This window comes from Equus quagga, chromosome 4 (assembly GCF_021613505.1).
Source record: "Equus quagga isolate Etosha38 chromosome 4, UCLA_HA_Equagga_1.0, whole genome shotgun sequence".
Lineage (NCBI taxonomy): Eukaryota > Metazoa > Chordata > Mammalia > Perissodactyla > Equidae > Equus > Equus quagga.
Genome location: NC_060270.1, coordinates 127,065,351 through 127,089,424, shown reverse-complemented (window position 1 = coordinate 127,089,424; position 24,074 = coordinate 127,065,351). Strand labels below are relative to the sequence as shown.

At 35.6% G+C, this 24,074-nt stretch overlaps 1 protein-coding gene across 2 annotated transcripts in view; it reads left to right on the top strand.

The window, feature by feature from the left end:
- The window catches only part of LOC124238561 (3-hydroxyisobutyryl-CoA hydrolase, mitochondrial), a 95,652-nt gene that overhangs the window by 6,310 nt on the left and 65,268 nt on the right, over positions 1 to 24,074 (top strand). Inside the window, exons 2-6 of one of the 2 annotated variants that reach the window (XM_046659643.1) lie at positions 327 to 369; positions 1,208 to 1,490; positions 9,881 to 10,018; positions 10,990 to 11,074; positions 18,493 to 18,573. In XM_046659643.1, coding sequence (XP_046515599.1) covers positions 9,884 to 10,018; positions 10,990 to 11,074; positions 18,493 to 18,573 — 301 coding nt within the window. In that variant the 5' untranslated portion in view covers positions 327 to 369; positions 1,208 to 1,490; positions 9,881 to 9,883. The remainder of the gene's footprint in view (positions 1 to 326; positions 370 to 1,207; positions 1,491 to 9,880; positions 10,019 to 10,989; positions 11,075 to 18,492; positions 18,574 to 24,074) is intronic. The other variant, XM_046659642.1, reaches the window with a different exon arrangement.

Here is a 24,074-nt window from a genome sequence, read left to right as displayed (position 1 = left end):
AAAGCCACCATAAACATTCATGTGCAGGTTTTTTTGTGGATGTAGATTTTCAGCTCATTTGAGTAAATGCCAAGGAGTGCAGTTGTTGGATCATGTGGTCAGAGTATGTTTTAGTTTTGTAAGAAACTGCCAAACTGTCTTTCAAAGTGACTCTACTGTTTTGTGTTCCTCCCAGCAATGAATGAGAGTTAAACCTTTTTAAATTTTTTTCTTTTTAACTTCTAATATCATTTAGAAGAGGCTAAAGCAAAAGGGAATGTAGTATTTATACATTGAGATATGAGTACCCACGTTATTGTGTTCATTGTATTCTACATTTGTTTCAGGTTTAATTCATTCAGAAGGACTCATGTCATACTGCAACACTTGGTAAGTTTGTATTCCTAGCCTAACAACACTTTTAAAACAACAAATTTAGAAGTTTTTGTTGATTGTTTTGTGTTTGTTGTTTATTGTGTTTGTTGTACTGTGTTTATTGTTTTTTAGCCTGCTCTTTTTGTAACTTCTGTCATGACTATTTTTCCATGTCATAAGTATTATTTAAATATTTTTATTGGCTGTGTGATGGTTTTGTGTAGATGACAGTTTTTAAAATATTACTATATTGTTAGATATTTACTTGGTTTCCAGTTTTTCCCTTATGTAAATAGTTGTGAATGTCTTTAGAAATCAAACTTTGGTTATAACTCTGAGATTTCTTTAATACAAATGCTTTGTTTGGGACTTTGTTTTGCTGGCATTATTAGATTATGATGTGTAACTTAAAATGTCATTGCTAGGGAAGTAGAAGTACTGGCATGTTTTGTTGACCTTGGTTCATTGTTCCCAATTTTATAGTGTCAGGACTTGACACATATAACTTGTGGGAGGTGGCGTAAGGTTATGGATAAGAGCATAGATCTTCAAATCAGAATGGCTGGGTTTAATAATGGGTACACTACTTAATCCTGGGCATATTACTTGACCTCTCTCAGCCTCCTTTTTGATATATGTAAAAATGGGGATAATAGCATCCACCTTAGAGTGCTTATGCATAATAAATAAGATAATACATTAAAAAAATGTAGCATAGTGCTTGGTATATAATAATCATTTTATACATGTTAGCTACAATTGTACTAACAGTACCCTTACAAAGCTTAGATGTCCTTAGTTTATCACATTGCAAGGTAGAAATAATTTTTATTTTTGTATTTCTCTGCTACAGACTGGATTTTTGTGTCATCCCCAAATTCATATGTTGTAATCTAATCCTCAGTGTGATGGTATTTGGAGGTCAGGCCTGTGGGAGATAATTAGGTCAGGAGAGTGGAGCTCTCTTGAATGTTATCAGAGTTCTTAGGAAAGAGACCCTGGAGAACTCCCTCACCTCCTCTACCTTGTGAGGAATGACACAGTGAGAAGAAAGCCATCCATGAATGAGGAAATGGAACCACACCAGACACTGAATCTGTGGGTGCCTTGATTTGGACTTCCCAGCCTCCAGAAATGTAAGAAATAAATATTTGTTGTATAAGCCACCCAGTCTATGGTATTTTTGTTATAGTGGTTCGAATGGGCTAAGACATCCTCATACAGCCTGACAAGTACCTTGAATGAAAAAAGTCACTCTTGATATAGCACTTACTGTATGCCAGGTGCTATTCTAAGTAGTTGGTATGGATGAGCTCACTTAATTCTTGTTATAGTTGTATGGAGTAAAAACTATTGATCTTTTATCTGCAATTCTGAAACCTCAAAACTAAAAGTTTGATTTGATGACAAAATCTGATCTAACGTACTTGAAGCTCTTTTTGTCTTTATCCTAACTAGTGAAATATTACTGTTTTGGTGCAGAAGTATTAAAGCATTTGATTACAGTTTACTGACCTAGACTCCACTTGAAGTGTTTTATATAGTATGTAATGTGTGCTGTGTTTCCTTTCAAAATCTAGAAAGTTTTCTGAATTCTGAAATGCATCTAGATCCAAGGGTTTTTTTGTTGTTGTTGTTAAGAGATTATGGCCTTATCCCTATTTAATGGATCAGAGATTGAGGGACAGAGAGGCTAACTAATATGCCCCAATGTCACACAGCTAGTAAATAGGAGATGGGATTTGAATCCAGGTGAGCTGGCTCCATAGCCTTACCTCCTGCACTCTACAGCCTCTGGTAGAGTGGGCGCTAAGTGGCTATTGTGGACGTATGGACTTGTGGACTATTGCGGACTTGTTTCTCAGGTAAGCCTAAGTGGAGATGGACATCTGAAGACTGGGATATCCTTTCCTACCTTTACTTAATTTCATCAGCTGATATACATGGGGGCTGAGGAGTTTACTGGAAAAATAACTTAGAACGATGTCAATGATTCCTATTTAGATGTACGCACACAGAATAGAACGACATAACAGAATCCAGATCACATGGGGCTGTGGTGAACTGGGGCATAAACCACACTGAGAGAAGGCAGATAAACTGGGCTCTCATTGGCAGCCTGAGGGCCAAATGGTTCTAGGTCCCAGTGTTGGCCTTTACATGTACTTCAGAGAGAGAGAGGCTGTATCCCAAATAGTGCTTCTGTGACCCTTCTAAGAGAGCCAATAGAGAGCAAGATCCCTTTTTATTTCATAGTGGAGTCATGGAAATATGGCATCAATGGCAGTATTGTAGGCAGACTTATGAGAAGTAGACAGGACTGATTTGTGACAATAGTGTGACATTTCTTGTGACCTTTCCAAGATCCTTGAATGGAGGCCAAGGTTCTGCATTTCTACAGATGGGGTTTGTCAAGCTAATGCAAACTAGTGGAACCTATTAATGAGGTCTCATTTGTATCCATAGGCTGATTTGGATGTATTTTTACTACAAAGATATTCACAGAAAGACTTTTCTTTCTCTATAATCTTCCATTTTAAACTCTTACACAGCATTTTAATTTAATGTGCAAAAGTTCATTTCGTCCACATAGTTTTGACTTGGACATGGAGAAAACTTCTTTTTTCTTTCAGAAAGTAGTTCTTTTCGGTATGAAGGTATACGGATTGGACCCATGAAATGCTACTGCACATATCATTTTCGCGACAGCAAGCATGTTCTTATGCTACATGTCCAGATGATGGTCTAGAATCAGTATCAACCAGTTTATAATCTGTGCCATCTGAACAGACATTTATTAAGTGTTTGTTTTGTGTATGCAAAGAACTTAACTAAGCACTTTGAGATACTACTATGAAAAAGGCAGTTCCTGACCCTAAGAAATGAATAGTCTAATGAAAGAGATAGAAATATGTACTAATAAAGAGTGGTAAAAAGGCCAAATACATAAATTAGAGGTGTGAACAAAAATGGGATAGACTGATGTTGACTCTGAAACCAATGAAAGCTTTCTGGAGGAATAATTTATTGGATCTGGGCCTAGTAGCATGATCAAGCGTTTCAACAAGTAGAGATGGGAAGTAGTGGAAGTTCATGTAGTGGCCCTAAGAGGTGATTATATTATCTCCGTTTTACAAATGCAGAAATTGAAGCCCTGAGAGTAACTTGCCTGAGGGTGTACAGTAGTGAGTGGCAAAACTAATGTTTAAGTTCATCTGACTCCAAAATCTCTTTTCTTTCTATTACACAATATGCTTATTCTTGGTGGCAAGAACTGCAAGATGGAGAATGGAGGTTACATTCGGGTTTTGTGAGTATCCGTTATAAGGAATGCAGTGCAGCAGTGGGCCTAGAGAGTTTACCTGGGCAGATGTGGAGAGACTTGAAGCCTATGTCAAGTAATTTTGGATGTTTTTGAAGTTAATGGAGAGTCACTGAGTATCTTTGATTGGGAGTGACAAGATTAGGAGTGTGCTGTAGCAAAATTTCTCTGATGGCAGTGTGAAGGATAGACCACTGGGCAAAGATCCTGGAAATCTGCAAAAAAGGAAAATTATAATAATGCTGTGTGGCTAGGGCAATGAGAATGGAAAGTAACGGATAGATAAGAGAGTCATTTTAGAAATAGATTCTCTGGTACTTGGCTACAGCCTCAAGTTGTTGGTAGAGAGGGAAGGAGAACAGGTAGAAATCAAAGATAAGACCAACATTTTGAGCTTAGTTGACTGAGAAAATGTCATGCCTTTAGCTGTGCTGTGTTACCTGAGGGAACAGAGGAGGAGAGACTAGTGTGGTGGAGAGAGGTCCTTCCCCAGTGCCTTCAGAGGGAGTGTGGTCCTGCCAACACCCGGATCTCAAACTTAGAGTGTCCGGAACTGAAAGACAATAAATTTCTGTTCAAGCCACTTAGTTTGTGTTACTTTGTCAGGACAGCCTTAGCAAACCTATATGATTATCATGATACATGTCAAAACCAAGATTATTGGTATATATTAGTATTAACTTCAGACTTTATTTGGATTTCACCGATTTTTTCATTAATTTTCTGTTCTAAGATCCAGTCAATGACACTACGTTGCCATTTCCTTGTCATGTCTCCTTAATCTCTTTGGTCTGTGACAGTTTCTCAGTCTTGTTTTTCATAACTTTGACAGTTTTGAAGAGTACTGGCCAGGTAGCCTGTAAAATATCCTCTATCTGGGCTTGTGATGGACTGTGTAATTAGACTATGGTTAAAAGGTTTTTGCAAAGAATATCACAAAGGAAAAGCCGCCTTCTCATCACATCATACCACAGAGTATCTCTGGGTTTTGACACATGCATCGGGGAGTACATGACATCCACACGACATAGCTGGTGACACTTGCCTTCATCACTTGGTTAAGGTGGTGTTTGTCAGGTTTTTCTGCTCTAAAGTTACCATTTTTCCCTTTTCATACTTTATTCTTTGGAAGCAAGTCATTAAGTTCAGCCCACACTCAAAAGTTGAGGGGACTAAGCTCTACCTTCTGGAAGGGTGCTGTCTACATACATTATTTGGAGTTCTTCTGTAAGGAAGATTCTCTCTTCTCCATTTATTTATTTATTCAGTTATTTATATCAATGTGGACTCATGGATATCTATTTATTTTTGATTAATTTTTTTATTGTGGTCATAATAGTTTGTAACATTGTGAAATTTCAGTTGTATGTTATTTGTCAGACACCATATAAGGGTGCCCCTTTACCCCTTGTGTCCACCCCCCACCTACCTTCCCCCAGGTAACCACTAAACTGTTCTCTTTGTCCATAAGTTTGCTTATGTTCATGGATATTTATTTTATTCTTTGGGTTACAATCTAATATCCTATTATTTATTTTCTTACTCAGATTATTCTGACTTTGGCCATTAGGAATACCTTCATTTTGGCTCCTGTGTCTCTTTGATATGACCCCATCCTTTTAATTTTTAAAAATCAAGATCTGAGCTCTGGGAGTACTTTTTGCTACTGGAGTGTCATGGCTTTCTCTCCAGGAATAGAGCTAGGGTAAAGTATGTATGTATATATATATATTAGAACACATGTGTACTGTATACTAACCTACATATACGTACATATCTATAATTGTTCCTGTATTTATCTATGTGTATATATTAAGCTAAACATGAGTTCATACCGATGTCTCTGACTTTACTCCAGGGCAGAGTTTATTCTAGCTTTCCTGTCTTGATTATCTGTAACTGTCCACCATCCGTTACTTATTTAATCCCAGTGTACATGCAAAGCAGTTTCAGAATTGCTAACCACCCCCTAGGAGAAACAGATTTACCAACTAGAGCGTTGATGTACAGTTCCTTTTGTATTTTTTTTTAGAGTTTCTAATCAAACCACTGTTTTCCAAAATTATTTAGGTCAGCAACCCTGCTGCCACTGCAACCACCATGATCACTTCAGTGAGGTTATATCATACATGAGTACTTCAGTTACATTTATTTGTCACCATCTGCATTCCATGTTGGAATCCCCTCACATCCTGGCTGATTTTTAAAAAACATAATTTGTATACATTAAAGTTCCCTCTTTGTTATGCATGTTTCTGTGAGTTTTGGCAAATGCATAAATCATGCATCCACCACCCCAAGACCGTATACAGCAGTTCCATCACCCTACAAATTCTCCTGTACTTCCCCTTTGTAGTCAACCACTTCTCCCACCTCCAACCACTGATCTGTGTTATGCCCCTATAGTTTTGTTCTTTACAGAACAGAACATCGTATGAATGGAATCATACATTATAGAGGGTCTGGATTCTTCCATTTGGCAAAGTGCATTTAAAATTCATTTATGTTGTTACGTGAATTGATAGCTTGGTCCTTTTTAACACCAAAGAATATTCCATTGTAGTTTATCTATTTTCCTGTTAAAGAGCATCTTGTTTGCCTCCAGTTTTTAGACAATATGAATAAAACTGCTAAACATTTGGGTATAGGTTTTTATGTGAATATAAGTTTTTAATTCACTTGAGTAAATACCTAGATTGCTAGATTGTATGGTAAGTCTATGTATAACTTTACAAGAGTTTGCCAAATTGTTTTCCAAAGTGGCTGTACCATTTTCCATTCCCACCAACAGTGAACAAGAGTTCCTATTGCTCTGTGTACTTGGCAGCATGTTATTGTCTGTTTTCGGATTTTAGCCATTTTAATCTGTGCATGGTGGTATCTTATTGTAGTTTTAATTTGCATTTTCCTAATGATAAATGATATTGTGTTTCATGTGTTTATTTGCCATCCCTATATCCTCTTTTGTGAACATCTTCAGTTTTGTTTGTTTGTTTTTTTACTGAGGAAGATTAGCCCTGAGCTAACATCTGTGCTAGTCTTCCTCTACTTTATATGTGGGTCGCCACCACAGTGTGGCTGATGAGTGGTGTAGGTCCACACCGGGGATCCAAACTTGTGAACCTCAATTGTAGAATTTATCTGCTAAATTCTATGAAATGAGAAATTTTTGTAATATTCTAGCTGTCCAGTTTAACAGGGACCAGAAACATCATCCAGAACTAACTAGTAGGTGTTAACTTTTAACCTAATTTTCTTAACAATGTTAATTCTGAAACCTTTCCCGAAATCATTTAGGTTATATTTTGCTACACTCATTTTTCAAAAATATTTTTCTGAAAAGTTGCAGAATGACCAAGGTCGTGTATTGAAATGGGTATAATCTCTAAAAACAACATTAAAATTATTTTAAAATTGTGTGAAAGATCACTGTTGAAAATTCAGAAATCATAGTACAAAGAAGAAAATTTAAATAACCAACAATCCTATCCAAGTCTAATCACTAGACATTTTGGTATATTTCCTTCTGATTTATTGCATGTATTCATATTTGCTGTTTTTGACTCTTCTTTTTTACTTTGCACCATATTATGAAACTTGTTATTACCATTGAATATTCAAACATGTTTTCAGTAACCATACGGTGTTGTCATATGAGTAACATGGATTAAATGATAGGAGTACCATATATTAATTATTGTGTATTTTTGATATTGTAAATAATTGTATGAAATATCCTTTTTTGTTCTTTGAGACATTCTCGAGTAACCAAATATTCGTTATGCCTATGGTAGAAAATTTGAAAAATATGGAAAATCACAAAGAAGGTGGCCCTAAATCATTGTTTATAATTTGATGTATATATGGACATTCTTTTATTTTCTATGTATGTATATATATTTTTAACAAGATTATACTCTAATATAAATATTTCACTAGATTTTGGCTTATTTTCTGAGTATCAATTTCTAAAGTAGAATTATTTCTTCAATGTAAGAATGTTTAAAAGACTCTTCATACACATTGCCAAATTGCTTTCCATTTACACTTTCCCCTGTAAGTGCTTTTGCTTTTAAAGGTTATTTGTTGTCGGTTATGTGGCCACTGCAGTTGTATTTGTTGACGTAAATTATAGTTCCTTGTATCCTGGGTTCTGTCTGTATTTGGATCTATTCTCTAGCAGGTCAGTAAACTTGGCTCATATATTTCATCAACATTACAGAAAATGAAATGACATTTGGAAGTCTGGTTTCTTTTGTGATTTTTGTGTATTCTTTTATCAAAAATTTTTCCTTAGTATCAGTAAGATAAGACAATGAAGAATACAGTTTTCTAAGTCATATAGTTTAGTACCTTTTAAACCTAATCTATTGCCCTTTAAAAAATTATTTAAAATATTGTTTTGAATAGGAAGTAAATATGTATGGTACAAAATTCAAAAAGTTCGGTGGGGCCATACAGTAAAAAGTCTTCCCACCTCTGTCTCTTGGATGCTTGATTTTCCTTTGTGGGAGCAACTATTTTAGCAATGTCTTATGTAACCATCTAGAAGTATATTTTCTATATAAGTTTGTTTGTGTCCACATACACAGTGGGTGGGCAGCCTAGTAAACACACTGTGCACTTGAGATTATTCCATAACAGCGTATGGAGAGGTAGCTGCCTTGCTCTTTTTAAAGGCTCCATAGCATGCATATGTATGAATGACTGTTATTTAACTAGTCTTCCACTGATAACATTTGGGTCATTTCCAGTCTCTTGCCGTTACAAATCACAATGTGGTGACTATCCTTGTGTGTATTTCATTTTGCCTGTATGTAAATATACCTACAGGGTAAATTTCTGGAACAAGAATTACTGTCAGCATGTATGCTTTTAAAAACGTGTTGTCAGAGTGTATTCCTAGTTCTGTAATAATTTATGCTCCCACAGTATGTCTGTTTCCTCACAATTTAGACATTATAGGATGATAAACTTTCTGATATTTGTCAGTTTGGTTAAAAAATATATCTTACTGTAGTTAGAGTTTTTAAGTTTTAATTTGAATTGAAGAGATGCAACCTTTTCTGTTGGTTAACAGCCTTTCCTGTAACCCTTTTAAGTGAATATAAATTATTTTATCTGATAATGAATTTTAAGAAAAATTAGCTCTAAATATGCAACATTGTTTTATAAAAGAGGACTTAAACATTGTGTAAAGATGTTGCTTAATGTTATCAAAATATGGACTTCTGGGCTTTATTAGATTTTAGTTAATTAGCGTGTTTGATTTTAATTGGCTTTCTCCAGTTAAAATTTTCCAGTTTAAGCTGACTTTGAATTTTATGTTGCACACTGTCCCAATGTGAGGTTTAAAGCATTGTCCTTAGATAAAGGAATGTATTAAGTCTGGTGGTGCTATTAGCCCTAATAGATGTGTATAGCAGAGTCCTGAGAAATTGCTATGTAGTTTAAAATGTGTTCCTCCCAGGTTTTATAGTCGTCTTTTATATTACACGAGCAGTGAGACCTGATGATTGTTATTATGTATGAGGCCCTGAGTGAGCGTATAGGCAAGTTCTTCACAGCTATATGATATGTAAGTTTGTCATTTTATAATCTGGCCTCAAACTACTTATGCTGCCTACTTTCCCATCATTTTCTCAACCAACCTTTATTCCACTCATGTTTAACATCTTAATATTTCCAAATACTCAGTGCTTATGTTTTAGCATGTGCTATTTTCTAGGATTCTCAACCCCCTTTTTCTTGGCATACATCAAGGCCCAGCTCAAATATCACTTTTTTCCAAATTGTCAGTATCTGCTGTAGTCAGAATTATTTGCCCTCTCAGTTCATCTTTGCTTTCCAAGCACCTAACATAATGCTTGGTATACAGTAACAAATGAAAAGATTTAAGAGCATTTCATAGTCCAGGTAATTCTAGGATTGAGTGCTATTCTAAATAGTTGACTCAGTTTACTCAGAAGTAAAAATTAAACTTAAGAGGTATGTATTTTCTTTGGAATTGTCCATCTACGGTCTAAATGACTTTAGAAATCTTTGGCAGATGTATCTAGTTATTCATTCAGTTGGTTACCATTGTTAATGTAACTTTTAATGTACCATTGTGTGAAAGATTTGCATTCACTGTATATGTTTTGGTGTTGGCATGTGACAAAAACTTAATAAATTTTATCCTAAAGTTATTCTTTGTTTACACAGAGAATGTCAAAGCACACAGATGCAGCAGAAGTACTATTGGAAAGAAAAGGTTGTGCAGGAGTGATAACACTAAACAGACCAAAGTTACTAAATACACTGACTGTCGGTATGATTCGGCAGATTTATACACAGCTAAAGGTTTGTAATTTTCTTAAAGCAATTATATGGATCGTTTTAAAAGTATATCTTAGTAGAACGAAGAATAGTTCTCCTTTGGTCACTGGTTCCTTAATTCTTCATTTGATGAGTCTCTTTTCCATTCCGCTGTGTCTGTTTGGGACACCTTATAATATGTTGTTAGTAATTGTGAGACAGAGAAAGAAGCCAAGTGTTCCAGATTAGAATTGCACCAGAGTGGAAGAAAATAGAAACTTCCATGTTAGTATACTATATTTTTACTAATGTAGTCCAGTATTGCATTAACCTTTTGAACAACCGCATCTGTCCAGCTATGTCTCTTCCTTTTGCATATGTTTTTAATTGCGAGTAGAATTCATAGAGCCTCTGTTAATTTTTCTGTGTCTGGTTAACTAATTTTTTATTTGGTCCTTTGTTGTAGCCTTTTGAATTTTCTTTGACTTTTGTTTCTTTCATCCTACTTATTTATTAGCTATCCTTACCCCAGATCACTTCTGGATTTGATCACTATAGGTGGTTTCACGCTATTGCTTATAAATATGTCAGTACAACAGAACCCTATATCACCACAGTAGAAAGGATAATGCTCTCTTATCAGCAATCTTTGGGTTGATGTAGTCATCAGATTTATAAGCTTATGTAACATAATATTATTAAGCTCATATTTTTTCATCTTGGTCTCAAAATTGTCATGGCAAAGATTCCAGATGCTATCATGGAATTTGGATCACAAAATGTACTCATCTAACAACTTTGTTGTAACTGCCTCTAATTTATGTCAGAAAAGAAAATGAAGTCGGGATCCCTTCTTCTAGATATGCTTTATAAAGCTTGTGCTTTATATATATATCCATATATACCTCTCTATACACGTGTATGTGTGTATATATATGTATATGTACATATGGGTATATCTTTAATGAGTTTGTATTTATAATATGCTTATACCATCTTCTTTTGCATTTGGATAGAAGTGGGAACAAGATCCTGAAACTTTCCTGATCATTATAAAGGGAGCTGGAGGGAAGGCTTTCTGTGCTGGGGGTGATATCAGAGGTAAAAACTTTTTTCCCTCTCACCTAAATGCTTTTTTTCCCTAATAAAACTGAGACACTGTTAGCAAATTTTTGTAGTATTTCATAATTTGCTTTACTTTTGAGAATTTTTTTTGTTATAAAGTTAATACATTCTTATGTAGCTAAATTAGAAAAAGGAGAAATTTAAAGACTTACCTTTTGTAGTTAATATTAGAAAAAATGAGGAGAAGAGTGATTTTTTAAAATTACTTACTTCCTTTCAAATATCTTATCTTTCTCCCTGACTCATTCTAAACAAAATGTCCAGTTAACGGTAGGTGAATCCACTTTTTACTTTAGAATGGCTGATATTAAGCAGTTCAGTTTGTCACCTAACCTGACAAGCTGGCCATGTTGAGTGACTTGCCGTTCTCCAAACATGACATGCTGTCACATATTTCTATGACTTTGCTTGTGCTTTCCCGCTGTTTATGGTCCCAAAGCAAGAATGTACTAATTATAGCATTTATCCTATTGTATTGTCACTAACATGTGTTTAAATAAACATGCTGAGATAAAAAGATTAATTCTCCTTATCTTTCTAATCATTTAGGTCGATCTGTCTGTACACATTTAACTATTAAAGACAAAAGAAAGAAATGTTTGTTCTTAGGATCAAAGTCATGTACTTATTTTTACCACCACTGGTTGTCAGTATTTTATACATACTGAAAACTATTTTTTACATTTTGTATTTTGTTTCTTGTGGAGTTGGTAGTGTCCAGGGATGGTTTTTTCCTTATGTTTTTGTTTTGTATATTCTTTTGTGTTGTAAGATAATAATGTTTGGGTTGATCTATTTACCAAATTTATAAGTTTATGTAAAACAGTATATTTGGAATGAGAAGAAATAAGCTTGATTCAGGACATAGTTTCACATACCTATTAAATTTAAAGTTACTGAATCGTAAAATTGCAGTTAAAATTTTTCGATTACTCAGACAAATCTTTGTTAACCGAATCGTTTTTGAATTTATTGTTTTGCCCACAACATGAATAATTTTAAAACATTGTGTATCAGCCTGGAATTAACTTTTTCTCTGGAGTTGAGCATATAATCTGGTCAGTTTACTGAAGGGCAGAGCCTTGTGTATTGATTTGAACTTCTTCTGACTGTGAGCTATTTTTGCATCTAGGCCTAATTTTATACTGATGTTAGAAATACAGTTACAAATTCTAGAATTATTCTAGTTACATGTATAAAGCAATGGCAATTCCAGGAAATTTAGTTTCTTTAAAGATCATAATCTAAGACAATAAATCGGCACCCAGCAAATTTTTTTAAAATGGTATGAATGTCATTTAATTTTAATTTATATGGAACTAATTGATTAGAATAAGATTAGAGGAAACCTAAGAATATTTGAGGTAAAAGAGCTTCATTCCACAAGCAATACAGTTTACACTCCTTTCCTCTTGAAATTGGTAAGCAGTGATAAGGACTGACTGAAACACAATAGATGAGGTGTTTTTTGGGGCATATGTCAGTGAAAACCTCAGAGTAACAAAACTAGGTATCACATCTTTCTTTTAAAAACCAGAAAAAGAAGTCAACGTTTGGAATATTTTGAAGGAAGATATATCAGAGTTTTAGAGTTAGTCTAAAAATCTATAAATAGTCAATAATTTATTTTTTTGGTAATTTATTATTTTTTTATTGAAATCACATTGGTTTATAACATTATATAGATTTCATCTGTACATCACTACATTTTGGCTTCTGTACAGACTGCATCGCGTTCACCACCAAAAGTCTAGTTGCCTTCCCTCAGCATATGCATGTGCCCATTTCCCCCTTTCCCCTCCCCATGTACTCTCCTTCCCCTCTGGTAACCACCAGTTTGTTTTCTGTATGTGTGTGTGTGTTTATCTTCTCCACAACCCCTCTAATGCTTGTTATTTTTTGTCTTAGTGATTATGAACATTTTAACGGGTGTAAGGTGGTATCTTAGGGTAGTTTCAATTTGCATTTCTCTGATGATTAGTGATGTTTAGCATCTTTTCATGTGCCTGTTGGCCATCTGTATGTTTTCTTTGGAGAAACGTCTGTTGATATCCTCTGCCCATTTTTTGATCGGATTGTTTGTTGTTGAGTTGTGTGAGTTCTTTATATATAATGGAGATTAACCCCTTGTTGGGTATATGATTTGCAGTTATTTTCTCCCAGTTGGTGGGTTGTCTTTTTGTTTTGAGCCTCCTTTCCCTTGCCTTGCTGAAGCTCCTCAGTCTGATGAAGTCCCTCTTGTTTGTTTTTTCTTTTATTTCCCTTGTCCAAGAAGACATGGTATTCAATAAGATCCTTTTAAGATCGATGTGAAAGAGTGTACTACCTGTATTTTCTTCCAGAAGTTTTATGGTTTCAGGTCTTACCTTCAAGTCTTTGATCCGTTTTGAGTTAATTTTTTTGTATGGCGTGATATAGTGGTCCACTTTCATTCTTCTGCATGTAGCTGCCCAGTTTTCCCAACATCATTTATTGAAGAGACTATGTTTTCTCCATTGTATGTTCTTAGCCCCTTTGTTGAAGATTAGCTGTCTGTAGGTGTGTGGTTTTATTTCTGGGCTTTCAATTCTGTTCTGTTGATTTGTGCCTGTTTCTGCACCAGTACCATGCTATTTTACTGCCATAGCTTTGTGGTACATTTTGAAGTCAGGGATTGTGATACCTCCAGCTTTGTTCTTTTTTCTCAGGATTGCTTTAGCTATTTGGGGTCTTTTGTTGTCCCATACGGATTTAGGGTTCTTTGTTCTATTTCCATGAGGAAAGTCATTGGGATTCTGATTGGAATTGCATTGAATCTGTAGATTGCTTTGGGTAGTATGGAAATTTTAACTATGTTTATTCTTCCGATCCATGTGCATGGAATCTCTTTCCATTTCTTTATGTCATCATTGATTTCTTTCAGCAATGTTTTATAGTTTTCACTGTATGGGTCTTTCACCTCCTTGGTCAAATTTATTCCTAGATATTTTATTCTTTTTGTTGCAATTGTAAATGCGATCATATTCTTGAGTTCTCTTTCTGTTAGTTTGTTATTGAGTATAGAAACACAACTGATTTTTGTAAGTTGGTTTTGTACCCTGCAACTTCACTGTAGTTGTTGATTATTTCTAATAGTTTTCCAATGGATTCTTTAGGGTTCCCTCTATATAAGATCATGTTGTCTGCAAACAGCTAGAGTTTCACTTCTTCATTTCCTGTTTGGATTCCTTTTATTCCTTTTGCTTGCCTAATTGCTCTGGCGAAAACCTCCAGCACAGTGTTGAATAAGAGTGGTGAGGGTGGGCACCCTCGTCTTGTTCCTGTCCTCAGAGGAATGGCATTCAGTTTTTCTCTATTGAGTATGATGTTGGCTGTGGGTTTGTCATATATGGCCTTTATTATGTTGAGGTAATTTCCTTCTCTCCCTGTTTTGTTAAGAGTTTTTATCCAAATGTCTATTGGATCTTGTCAGATGCTTTCTCTGCATCTATTGAGATGATCATGTGGTTTTTATTCCTCATTTTGTTAATGTGGTGTATCACATTGATTGATTTGAGGATGTTGAACCATCCCTGCGTCCCTGGTATAAATCCCACTTGATCATGGTGTATGATCTTTTTGATGTGTTGCTGAATTCAGGTTGTCAATATTTTGTTGAGAATTTTTGCATCTATGTTCATCAGCGATATTGGCCTGTAGTTTTCCTTTGTAGTTCTTTTCTAAGTTACTTGCTTCTACCTTGCTGCCCTTAGTATTTTTTCTTTTTCATTGACTTTTGCCAGCTTCACTACTGTATGACTTGTAGGAGTTCTTTCTGCATTGACAAAGTTAGGAGATCTGGTGGCAACCTTCATGTTAATTTCCATCTCCTTCCCTAGGTTTGGGAAGTTCTCCGCTTTTATTTCCTTGAACAAGCTTTCTGCTCCATTCTCCTTCTCTTTCACCTTTGCAATACCTGTAATCCTTATGTTGCATTTCCTAATTGAGTTGGATAATTCTTGGAGACTTTCTTCATTTCTTTTTAGTCTTAGTTCTTTCTCCTTGTTCAGATTTCTAAATTTCTATCCTTGATCTTGCTGATTCATTCCTTGATAATATCTGCTAAAGTGTTCAGGGAATCTATATTCTGCTTTATCTCATCCATTGTGTTTTTCATCTCCAATAATTCTGCTTGGTTCTTCTTTATAGCTGCAATCTCTCTTTGAAGTAGCTCCTGAACTTGTTGAATTGTCTATCTGTATTCTCTTTTAATTCGTTTAGTTTTTCATGGATAGCTATTTTGAATTCTCTGTCCTTTATGTTATAGTTTTCTGTGTCTTCAGGATTGATTTCTGGGTAGTTGTCACTTTCCTTGTGGTCTGGAGATACAGTGTAATTTTTCATACTGCCAGATGTCGTATATTTGTGCTTCCACATTGTGGTAGTATTTGATTGCCACTTCTACCTTGGGCCACTAGTTGGGAGTCAAGAGCTGTATATTCTGCACCCACTGCGAACTGAGGGGACAGCTCCAAGGTGCTGTGCTGTGGCGTTGGAGCAGTGGGCGGGTGGGAGGGGTGCTTTCTTCTCCTGCATGATCTCAGGGGCGTCTCACTCTGCCCTTGCTATCTGGTCTCTTAGGGTGTTGGCTTGATGCAGACACCCCTGTGATAGCTAGTCCCCTCTGTGAGGGTCTTTTCCCCAGGCTGTGAGGGACTTGAAGGATCTATGGCGTTCCCTTGGAGGGCCTCCCCACTTTCCTCGCTGTGACTGTGTCACTGTCCTTCCATGAGGAAGAGAGGCATTCTCTTACCTCAATCCACTCCACTTCCTCGGAGTGCTCCAGTGCCTCCACCTTCTGACATATGACTGCGTCAGTCTCTCAGATGTCTTTTCTGTTGTATGGATGTCCTCTGTTGGAATATGTATGTCCTTTTTGTTGTATCTTTGGGAGGAGAGCTCACTCTGCCATGATGCTGACATCACTCCTCCTCTGCACATTTTTTGATCAGTTTGTTTTTTTGTTGTTGAGTCGTATGAGTTCTTTATATGTCTTGGATATTAACCCCTTATCAGATATAATTTTCAAATATTTTCTCCCAATTGGTGGATTGTCTTTTCATTTTGTTGATGGTTTCCTTTGGTTTTTAGTGTGATGTAGTCCCCTTTGTTTATTTTTTTCTTGTTTCCCTTACCTGAGGAGACATAGTATTCAAAAAGATGCTGCTAGGACTGATGTGAAAGAGTGTACTGCCTGTGTTTTCTTCTAAGAGTTTTGTGATTTCAGGTCTTACATTCAGGTCTTTAATCCATTTTGAATTTATTTTTGTATGGTGTAAGATAATAGTCTACTTTCATTCTTTTGCACATGGCTGTCCAGTTTTCCCAACACCATTTATTGAAAAGACTTCCCTTTCTCCATTGTATGTTCTTGGCTCCTTTGTCAAAGATTAGCTGTCCTTATTTGTGTGGGTTTATTTCTGGGCTCTTGATTCTGTTCCATTGATCTGTGTGTCTCTTTTTGTGCCAGTACCATGCTGTTTTGCTTACTATAGCTTTGTAGTATATTTTGCTATCAGTGAGTGTGACATCTCCAGTTTTGTTTTGTTTTGTTTTTCTTAGGATTGCTTTGGCTGTTCAGGGTCTTTTGTTGTTCCATACAAATGTTAGCATTCTTTGTTCTGTTTCTTTCAAAAATGTTGTTGGGATTGCATTGAATACTGTACATTGCTTTAGGTTAATTCTTCCATCCGTGAATGTGGAGTATCTTTCCATTTCTTTATGTCTTCTTCAGTTTCTTTCAACAATGTCTTATAGTTTTCAGTGTATAGGTCTTTCACCTCCTTAGTTACATTTATTCTAGATATTCTTTTTGTTGTGATTGTAAATGGGATTTTATTCTTGATTTCTCTTTTTGCTAGTTTGTTGTTGGTGTATAGAAATGCAAATAGTCCACAATTTTTATGAAACTCTTTCCCATAAAAGAAAAAATATGTATATTATGCATTTAATTTTTATTTTAGTCGGTAATTCTCATAGGGCTTAAGGACAGCAAAGGCATTAAGCTTACAGTATATGGAAGAGAAAGCTTTGAAAGCAGTCTTAACATTGACTAGAGTAGGAGTACAAGTAGATGTGAACTCTGGATAATGGGAAATTGCAATAGAAATGAAACTATTTGCTAGTATTTATTATTCAGATATTTACTGAGCACGTGTTTATTAAACTGGGCAGTAGTATGCTATGGCAATGACTTTCAGAAGTTATATTGCCATTGATATTATTAATAAATAAGGATATTACTATCTCATTTACCTCTCTATCCTCACCTTTTACCATTCTCCTTTAGTCCTTTAAAACTGTGTATTTCTTGGTTTCATTCATTCTTGCTTGTGTGACTTTCTTGGTGTTCCTTCCTCTACTCGGAACTTTTCCCTGTCATTTACTAGGAAATCCCTACCTATTGTTTGAATTTGGCTCACTCTTATCTCTTCTGGGAAGCCTTCCTTTAATTCTCTCTCTCATGCTTCCGTTCCTACAGTATCCCAGCCTTACACTGGGCATAGCATAAAGAGTGTATTTTAATAGTCTGTCTGTCTTATTAGTCTAAACTCCAGGGCACCCATCTTACACTGACATCTTGTTATCTGCAACACCTAAAACAGTGCATAGTACCTAGTAGATGCTCAAGAAACGTTTCATGGTGAAATGAATGTGGCAGAAACACTTAACTAGATGGAAGATACTATAGAACTGTGTGTGTGTACACACATATGCATATATTTCTCTGTGTATGTATGTATAAATGTACTTTGTGTTAAGATATATTGCCAGAGGATGTGTATATCCAGCAAATGTTTTTTCAGGTGCTGCAGAAAACAATCAAAAGAAAATGCTTTTTGGGGCGTTTGTGGCGCAGCGGTTAAGTGTGCACATTCTGCTTCTCGGTGGCCCAGGGTTCGCCAGTTCGGATGCTGGGTGCGGACATGACACCGCTTGGCACACCATGCTGTGCTAGGCATCCCACATATAAAAAGTAGAGGAAGATGGGCACAGATGTTAGCTCAGGGCCAGTCCTCCTCAGCAAAAAGAGGGGGATTGGCAGCAGTTAGCTCAGGGCTAATCTTCCTCAACAAACAAAAGAAAATGCTTTTGGTAGCAATATATAACTTCTAATTTAAGTGTAACACTTTCTAAGAAGTTCTTAATAACATTTTTGCCCGGAAGTTTTGACATTGGACTATGCATCTGGGGCTAACTGTAATATTATCTGTGGTGTGGGCAACCTCAAAATTTTAATAAATTATTCTAGAATTTCCCCCTGTTGCTTAATATCACAATATTTTAAAGTTGTTCTATTTGCCTGTATTGACTGTAAAACACTTCTTTTGATTTGTAATTCTTCCTTTCTTTCTTTTTCTTTCTTTTTTTGGTAGCAATTTCAGAAGTTGGAAATAAAAACCAGAAGATACTTCAATATTTCTTCAGAGAAGAATATATGCTGAACAATTATATTGGTATGTGTGCTCTGCTGAGGGCTTTCAAAATGGAATCAAGAAATAAGCTGCATAGTATGAATTGTTAAAAATGTAATCACTAGGCCTTCTTTAGACCGGTAATGACTTTATTTATTTGTTTAAATACATTTTTATATTCATTTTGTTAATTGACGTAACATTAGTTTATAACATTATATAGATTTCAGGTGTGCATCATTATATTTCGATTTCTGTGTAGATTTCATCATGTTCACCACCCAAAGACAAAATACCATCCATCACCATACACAAGTGCCTAATCACCCATTTTCCCCTCCTCCCTCACCCTTTGCCCTCTAGTAACTACAAATCCAATCTCTGTTTCTAGGTGTTTTTTGTTGTCATCTTCTATTTATGAGTGAGATCATGTGGTATTTGACTCTCCCTCTGACTTATTTTGCTTAGCAAAATATTCTCAAGGTCCATCTGTGTTGTCACAAATGGCCAGATTTCATCCTTTTCTTTCTTTTTTTTTTATCACTGAGTAGTATTCCATTGTGTATGTATACCACATTGTCTTTATCCATTCATCCCTTGATGAGCAGCTAGGTTGCTTCCAAGTCTAGGCTCTTGTGAATAATGCTGCAGTGAACATAGGAGTGCATATGTCTTTATGCACTAGTCTTTTCGTGTTCTTTGCGTAGATAGCCAGCAGTGGAATAGCTGGATCGTTTGCTAGTTCTATTCTTAATTTTTGAGGAATCTCCATACTATTTTTGATAGTGGCTGCACCAGTTTGCCCTCCCACCGGAAGTATATGAGAGTTCCCTTTTCTCTACATCCTCTCCAGCAGGTATTTCTTATCTTGTTGATTATAGCCATTCTGACAGGCATGAGTTGATATCTCATTGTAGTTTTGATTTGCATTTCCCTGATAGTGATGTGGAACATCTTTTCATGTGCCTGTTGGCCATCTGTATTTCTTCTTTGGAAAGATGTCTATTCATACCCTCTGCCCATTTTTTCATCAGGTTGTTTGTTTTTGAGATGTATGAGTAGTTTATATAGCTTTGCTGTTAACCCCTCATCAGATATATGGTTTGCAAATATCTTCTCTTGATTGTTAGGTTAACTTTTCATTTTGTTGATGGTTTCCTTTGCTGTGTAGAAGCTTTTTACTTTGCTGTAGTCCCCTTTGTTTATTTTTTCTTTTTTTCACTTGCCTGGTCAGACATGGTATTTGAAAATACACTACTAAGACCGATGTTGAACAGCATACTGCCTATGATTTCTTAAAGAAGTCTTATGGTTTCAGGTCTTACGTTCAAGTCTTTAATCCCTTTTGAGTGTAGTGTAAGATAATGGTCCAGTTTCATTCTTTTGCATGTGGCTATCCAGTTTTCCAAACACCATTTATTAAAGAGACTTTCCTTTCTCCATTGTATGTTCTTGGCTCCCTTGTTGAAAATTAGCTGTCCACAGATGTGAGGGTATATTTCTGGGCTCTCGATTCTGTTCCATTGATCTGTGTGTCTGCTTTTGTGCCAGTGCCATGCTGTTTTGCTTACTATAGCTTTGTAGTATCTTTTGAAGTCAGGGAGTATGGTACCTCCAGCTTTGTTCTTTTTTCTCAGGATTCCTTTGGCTGTTTGGGGTCTTTTGTTGTTCCATATAAATTTTAGGACTCTTTGTTGTATTTCTGTGAAAAATGTTATTGGAACTTTGATAGGGATTGCATTGAATCTGTAGATTGCTTTAGGCAGTATGGACATTTTAACTGTGTTAATTCTCCCAACCCAAGAGCACAGAATATCTTTCCATTTCTTTGCGTCTTTTTCAATTTCTTTCAATGATGTCTTTTAGTTTTCAGTGTACAGTCTTTTCACCTCTTTGGTTAAATTTATTCCGAGGTATTTGATTCTTTTTGTTGCAGTTGTAAATGGGCTTGTATTCTTAATTTCTCTTTCTAATTCTTCATGGTTAGTGTATAGAAGTCACTTTTGTATGTTGATGTTGTGTTCTGCAACTTTACCATATTCATTTATTATTTCTAAAAGTTTTTTGTTGGATTCTTTAGGGTTTTCTATATATAAAATCATGTCATCTGCAAATAGTGGCAGTTTCACTTCTTCCATTCCAATTTGGATGGCTTCTGTTTCTTTTTGTTGCTTCATTACTCTGGCTAGGACTTCTAATACTATGTTAAATAAGAGTCGTGAAAGTGGGCATTGTTGTCTGGTTCCTGTTCTTAGAGGGATAACTTTCAATTTTTCTCTATTGAGAATGATATTAGCTGTGGGTTTGTAATATGTGGCCTTTATTATGTTGAGGTACTTTCCTTTATACCCATTTTATTCAGAGTTTTTATCATAAATTGATGTATCTTGTCAAATGTTTTCTCTGTATCTATGGAGATGATCATGGCATTTTTATTCTTCATTTTGTTAATGTGATGTGTCACATTGATTGATTTTGCAGATATTGAACCATCCCTGCATCCCTGGAATAAATCCTCCCTGATCATGCTATATGACCTTTTTAATGTATTGTTGTATTTGATTTGCTGGTATTTTGTTGAGGATTTTTGTGTTGATATTCATCAGTGATACTGGCCTAGAATTTTCTTTTCTTGTGTTGTCCTTACCTGGTTTTGGTATCAGGGTAATGTTGGCTTCATAGAATGAGTTAGGATCCTTCCCATCCTCTTCACTTTTTTGGAAGAGTTTGATTGCATAGCTATTAAGTCTTCTTTGAATGTTTGGTAGAATTCACCAGGGAAGCCATCTCATCCTGGACTTTTATTTTTTGCAGGTTTTTCTTTACTGTTTCTATCTCCTTAATGGTTATTGGTCTATACAGATTCTCTATTTCTTCTTGACTCAGTTTTGGAATGATTCTAAGAATTTATCTGTTTCTTCTAAATTATCCAGTTTGTTGGCATATAGCTTTTCATAGTTTTCTCTTATAATCTTTCATATTTCTGAGGTGTTTGTTGTAATATCCCCTTTCTTTTCTGATTTTATCTATATGAGCCTTCTCTCTCTCTCTTTTTTTTTTTTGTGAGTCTAGCTAAAGGCCTGTTCATTTTGTTTATCTTTTCAAAGAACCAGCTCTTAGTTTCACTGATTTTTTCTATTTTTTTTTTTATTCTCTATTTCATTTATTTCTCCTCTGATTTTTATTTCCTTCCTTTACTGATTTTGGGCTTTGTTTGTTCTTCTTTTTCCAGTTCCTTTAGGTGCACTGTGAGATTGTTTATTTGAGACTTTACTTGTTTGTTGAAGTAGGCCCTTATGGTGATAAACTTCCCTCTTATAACTGCTTTTGCTGTATCCCTTAAATTTTGGCATGTCGTATTTTCATTTTTATTTGTCTCCAGGTATTGTTTTTCTTTCTACTTTGATTTCTTTGTGGCCTGAGTTCATGTTCAGTAGCATTTTGTTTAGTCTCTACATATTTATGGCTTTTACAATTTCCTTCCTGTAGTTGATTTCTAGTTTCATGCCATTCTGGTCAGAAAAGACGCTTAGTATTATTTCAGTTTTCTTAAATTTATTGAGACTTGTTTTGTGGCCTAATATGTGATCTCTCCTTGAGAATGTTCATGTGCAGTTGAACACAATGTGTATTCTGCAGTTTTTGGTTGGAGTGTTCTGTATATATCTGTTTTGGTTGGAGTGTTCTGTATATATCTGCTAAGTACATCTGGTCTAATGTGTCATTTAAGGTCTGTGTTTCCTTATTGAAATTCTGTTTGGATGATCTAGCCATTGTTGTCAGTGGAGGGTTAAAGTCCCCTACCATTTTTCTTTTTTTTAAAGATTGGCACCTAAGCTAACAGCTGTTGCTAATCCTCTTTTTTTCTTCTTCTTTTTTTCCCCAGTACATAGTTGTATATTCTAGTTGTAGGTGTGGGATATCACCTCAGCAAGGCCTGATGAGCAATGCCATGTCTGTGCCCAGGATCCAACTAGGGAAACCCCAGGCTGCCAAAGTAGAGCATGCGAACTTAACCACTCGGCCTAAGGTCTGGCCCCAAAGTCCCCTAGTATTATTGTCTGTTTCTCCTTTTATGTCTGTTAATAATCGCCTTATATGTTTAGGTGCTCCTATGTTGGGTACATACGTATTTACAAGTGTTATATCCTCTTGTTGGATTGTTCTCTTTATCATTATGTAGTGCCCTTCTTTGTCTCTTGTTACAGTTTTTGTTTTAAAGTCTATTTTGCCTGATGTAAGTATTGCTACCCCCAACTTTCTTTTCATTGCCATTTGCATGGAGTGTCTTTTTCCATCCTTTCACTTTGAGTTTGTGAGTGTCCTTAGGTCTGAAGTGTGTCTCTTGTATGCAGCATATATATGGGTCTTGTTTTTTTATCTCCTTGGCCACCCTGTGCCTTTTTAGAGTTTAGTCCAGTGACCTTTAAGTTAGCTACTGATAAGAATGTACTTATTGCCATTTTGTTACTCTGTTTCTGTGTTTTTTAGTAGTTCTTCTCTGTACCTTTCTTCTTTTCTTGCTCTTTTCTTTTGTAATTTGATGGCTTTCTTTAGTATTATGTTTGGATTCCTTTCTCTTAATTTTTTGTTTATTATAGGTTTTCGGTTTGTCATTACCATGAGGTTCCTATATAATAACCTACGTATATGGCAATCTGTATTAAGTTGATGGTCTCTTATGTTTGTCCTCTTGCTAAAAGCTCTACTCTTTTACTCCCCTCCTCTCACATTTTGTGTTTTGGATATCATTTCTAAACTCTTTTTTGTGCGTGTGTATCCATTACCATCTTATGGCAATAGATAATTTTAGTACACTTGTTTTTTGACTCTCATATTAGTTTCATAGGTGGTTGATCTGCTACCCTTATTGTATATTTGCCTTATCAGTGCTTTTATTGTGATAATTTTCTTATTCCTGTATGCAGTCTTTTCTTTTTCCACTTAAATAAGTTCCTTTAGCAGTTCTCTAAGGCTAGTTTCTTGATGATAAACTCCTTTTGTTTTTGCCTGTCTGGAAAACTCTTTTATCTTTCCTTCTGTTCTGAATGATAACCTTCACAGGTAGGGTATTCTTGGCTGTAGGATTTTCCCATTCAGCACTTTAAATATTTTGTGCCACTCCCACCTAGCCTGTGAGGTTTCTGCTGAGAAGTCAGCTTATAACCTTATGTGATTTCCTTTGTCTCTAACTTGTTGCCGTACTCTTGCAGCTTTAGGATTCTCTCTCTATCTTTAATTTTTGACATTTTAATTATAATGTGTCTTTTTGTGAGCCTCTTTCGGTTTATCTTGTTTGGTGCTCTCTGTATTTCCTGTACCTGGATATCTGTTTCCTTTCTTAGATTAGCAAAGATTTCGGGTGTTATTTCTTCAGATAGCTTCTTTGCTCCTTTGGCTCTCTCATTTTCTGGGACACACATGATATGGATGTTAGGGCACTTGATGTTGTCCCAGAGGTCCCTTAAACTGTCCTTGTTCTTTTTAATCCTTTCTTGTTTTATCTGTTCTGTTTGCATGATTTCCTCTTATCTTTCATTCAG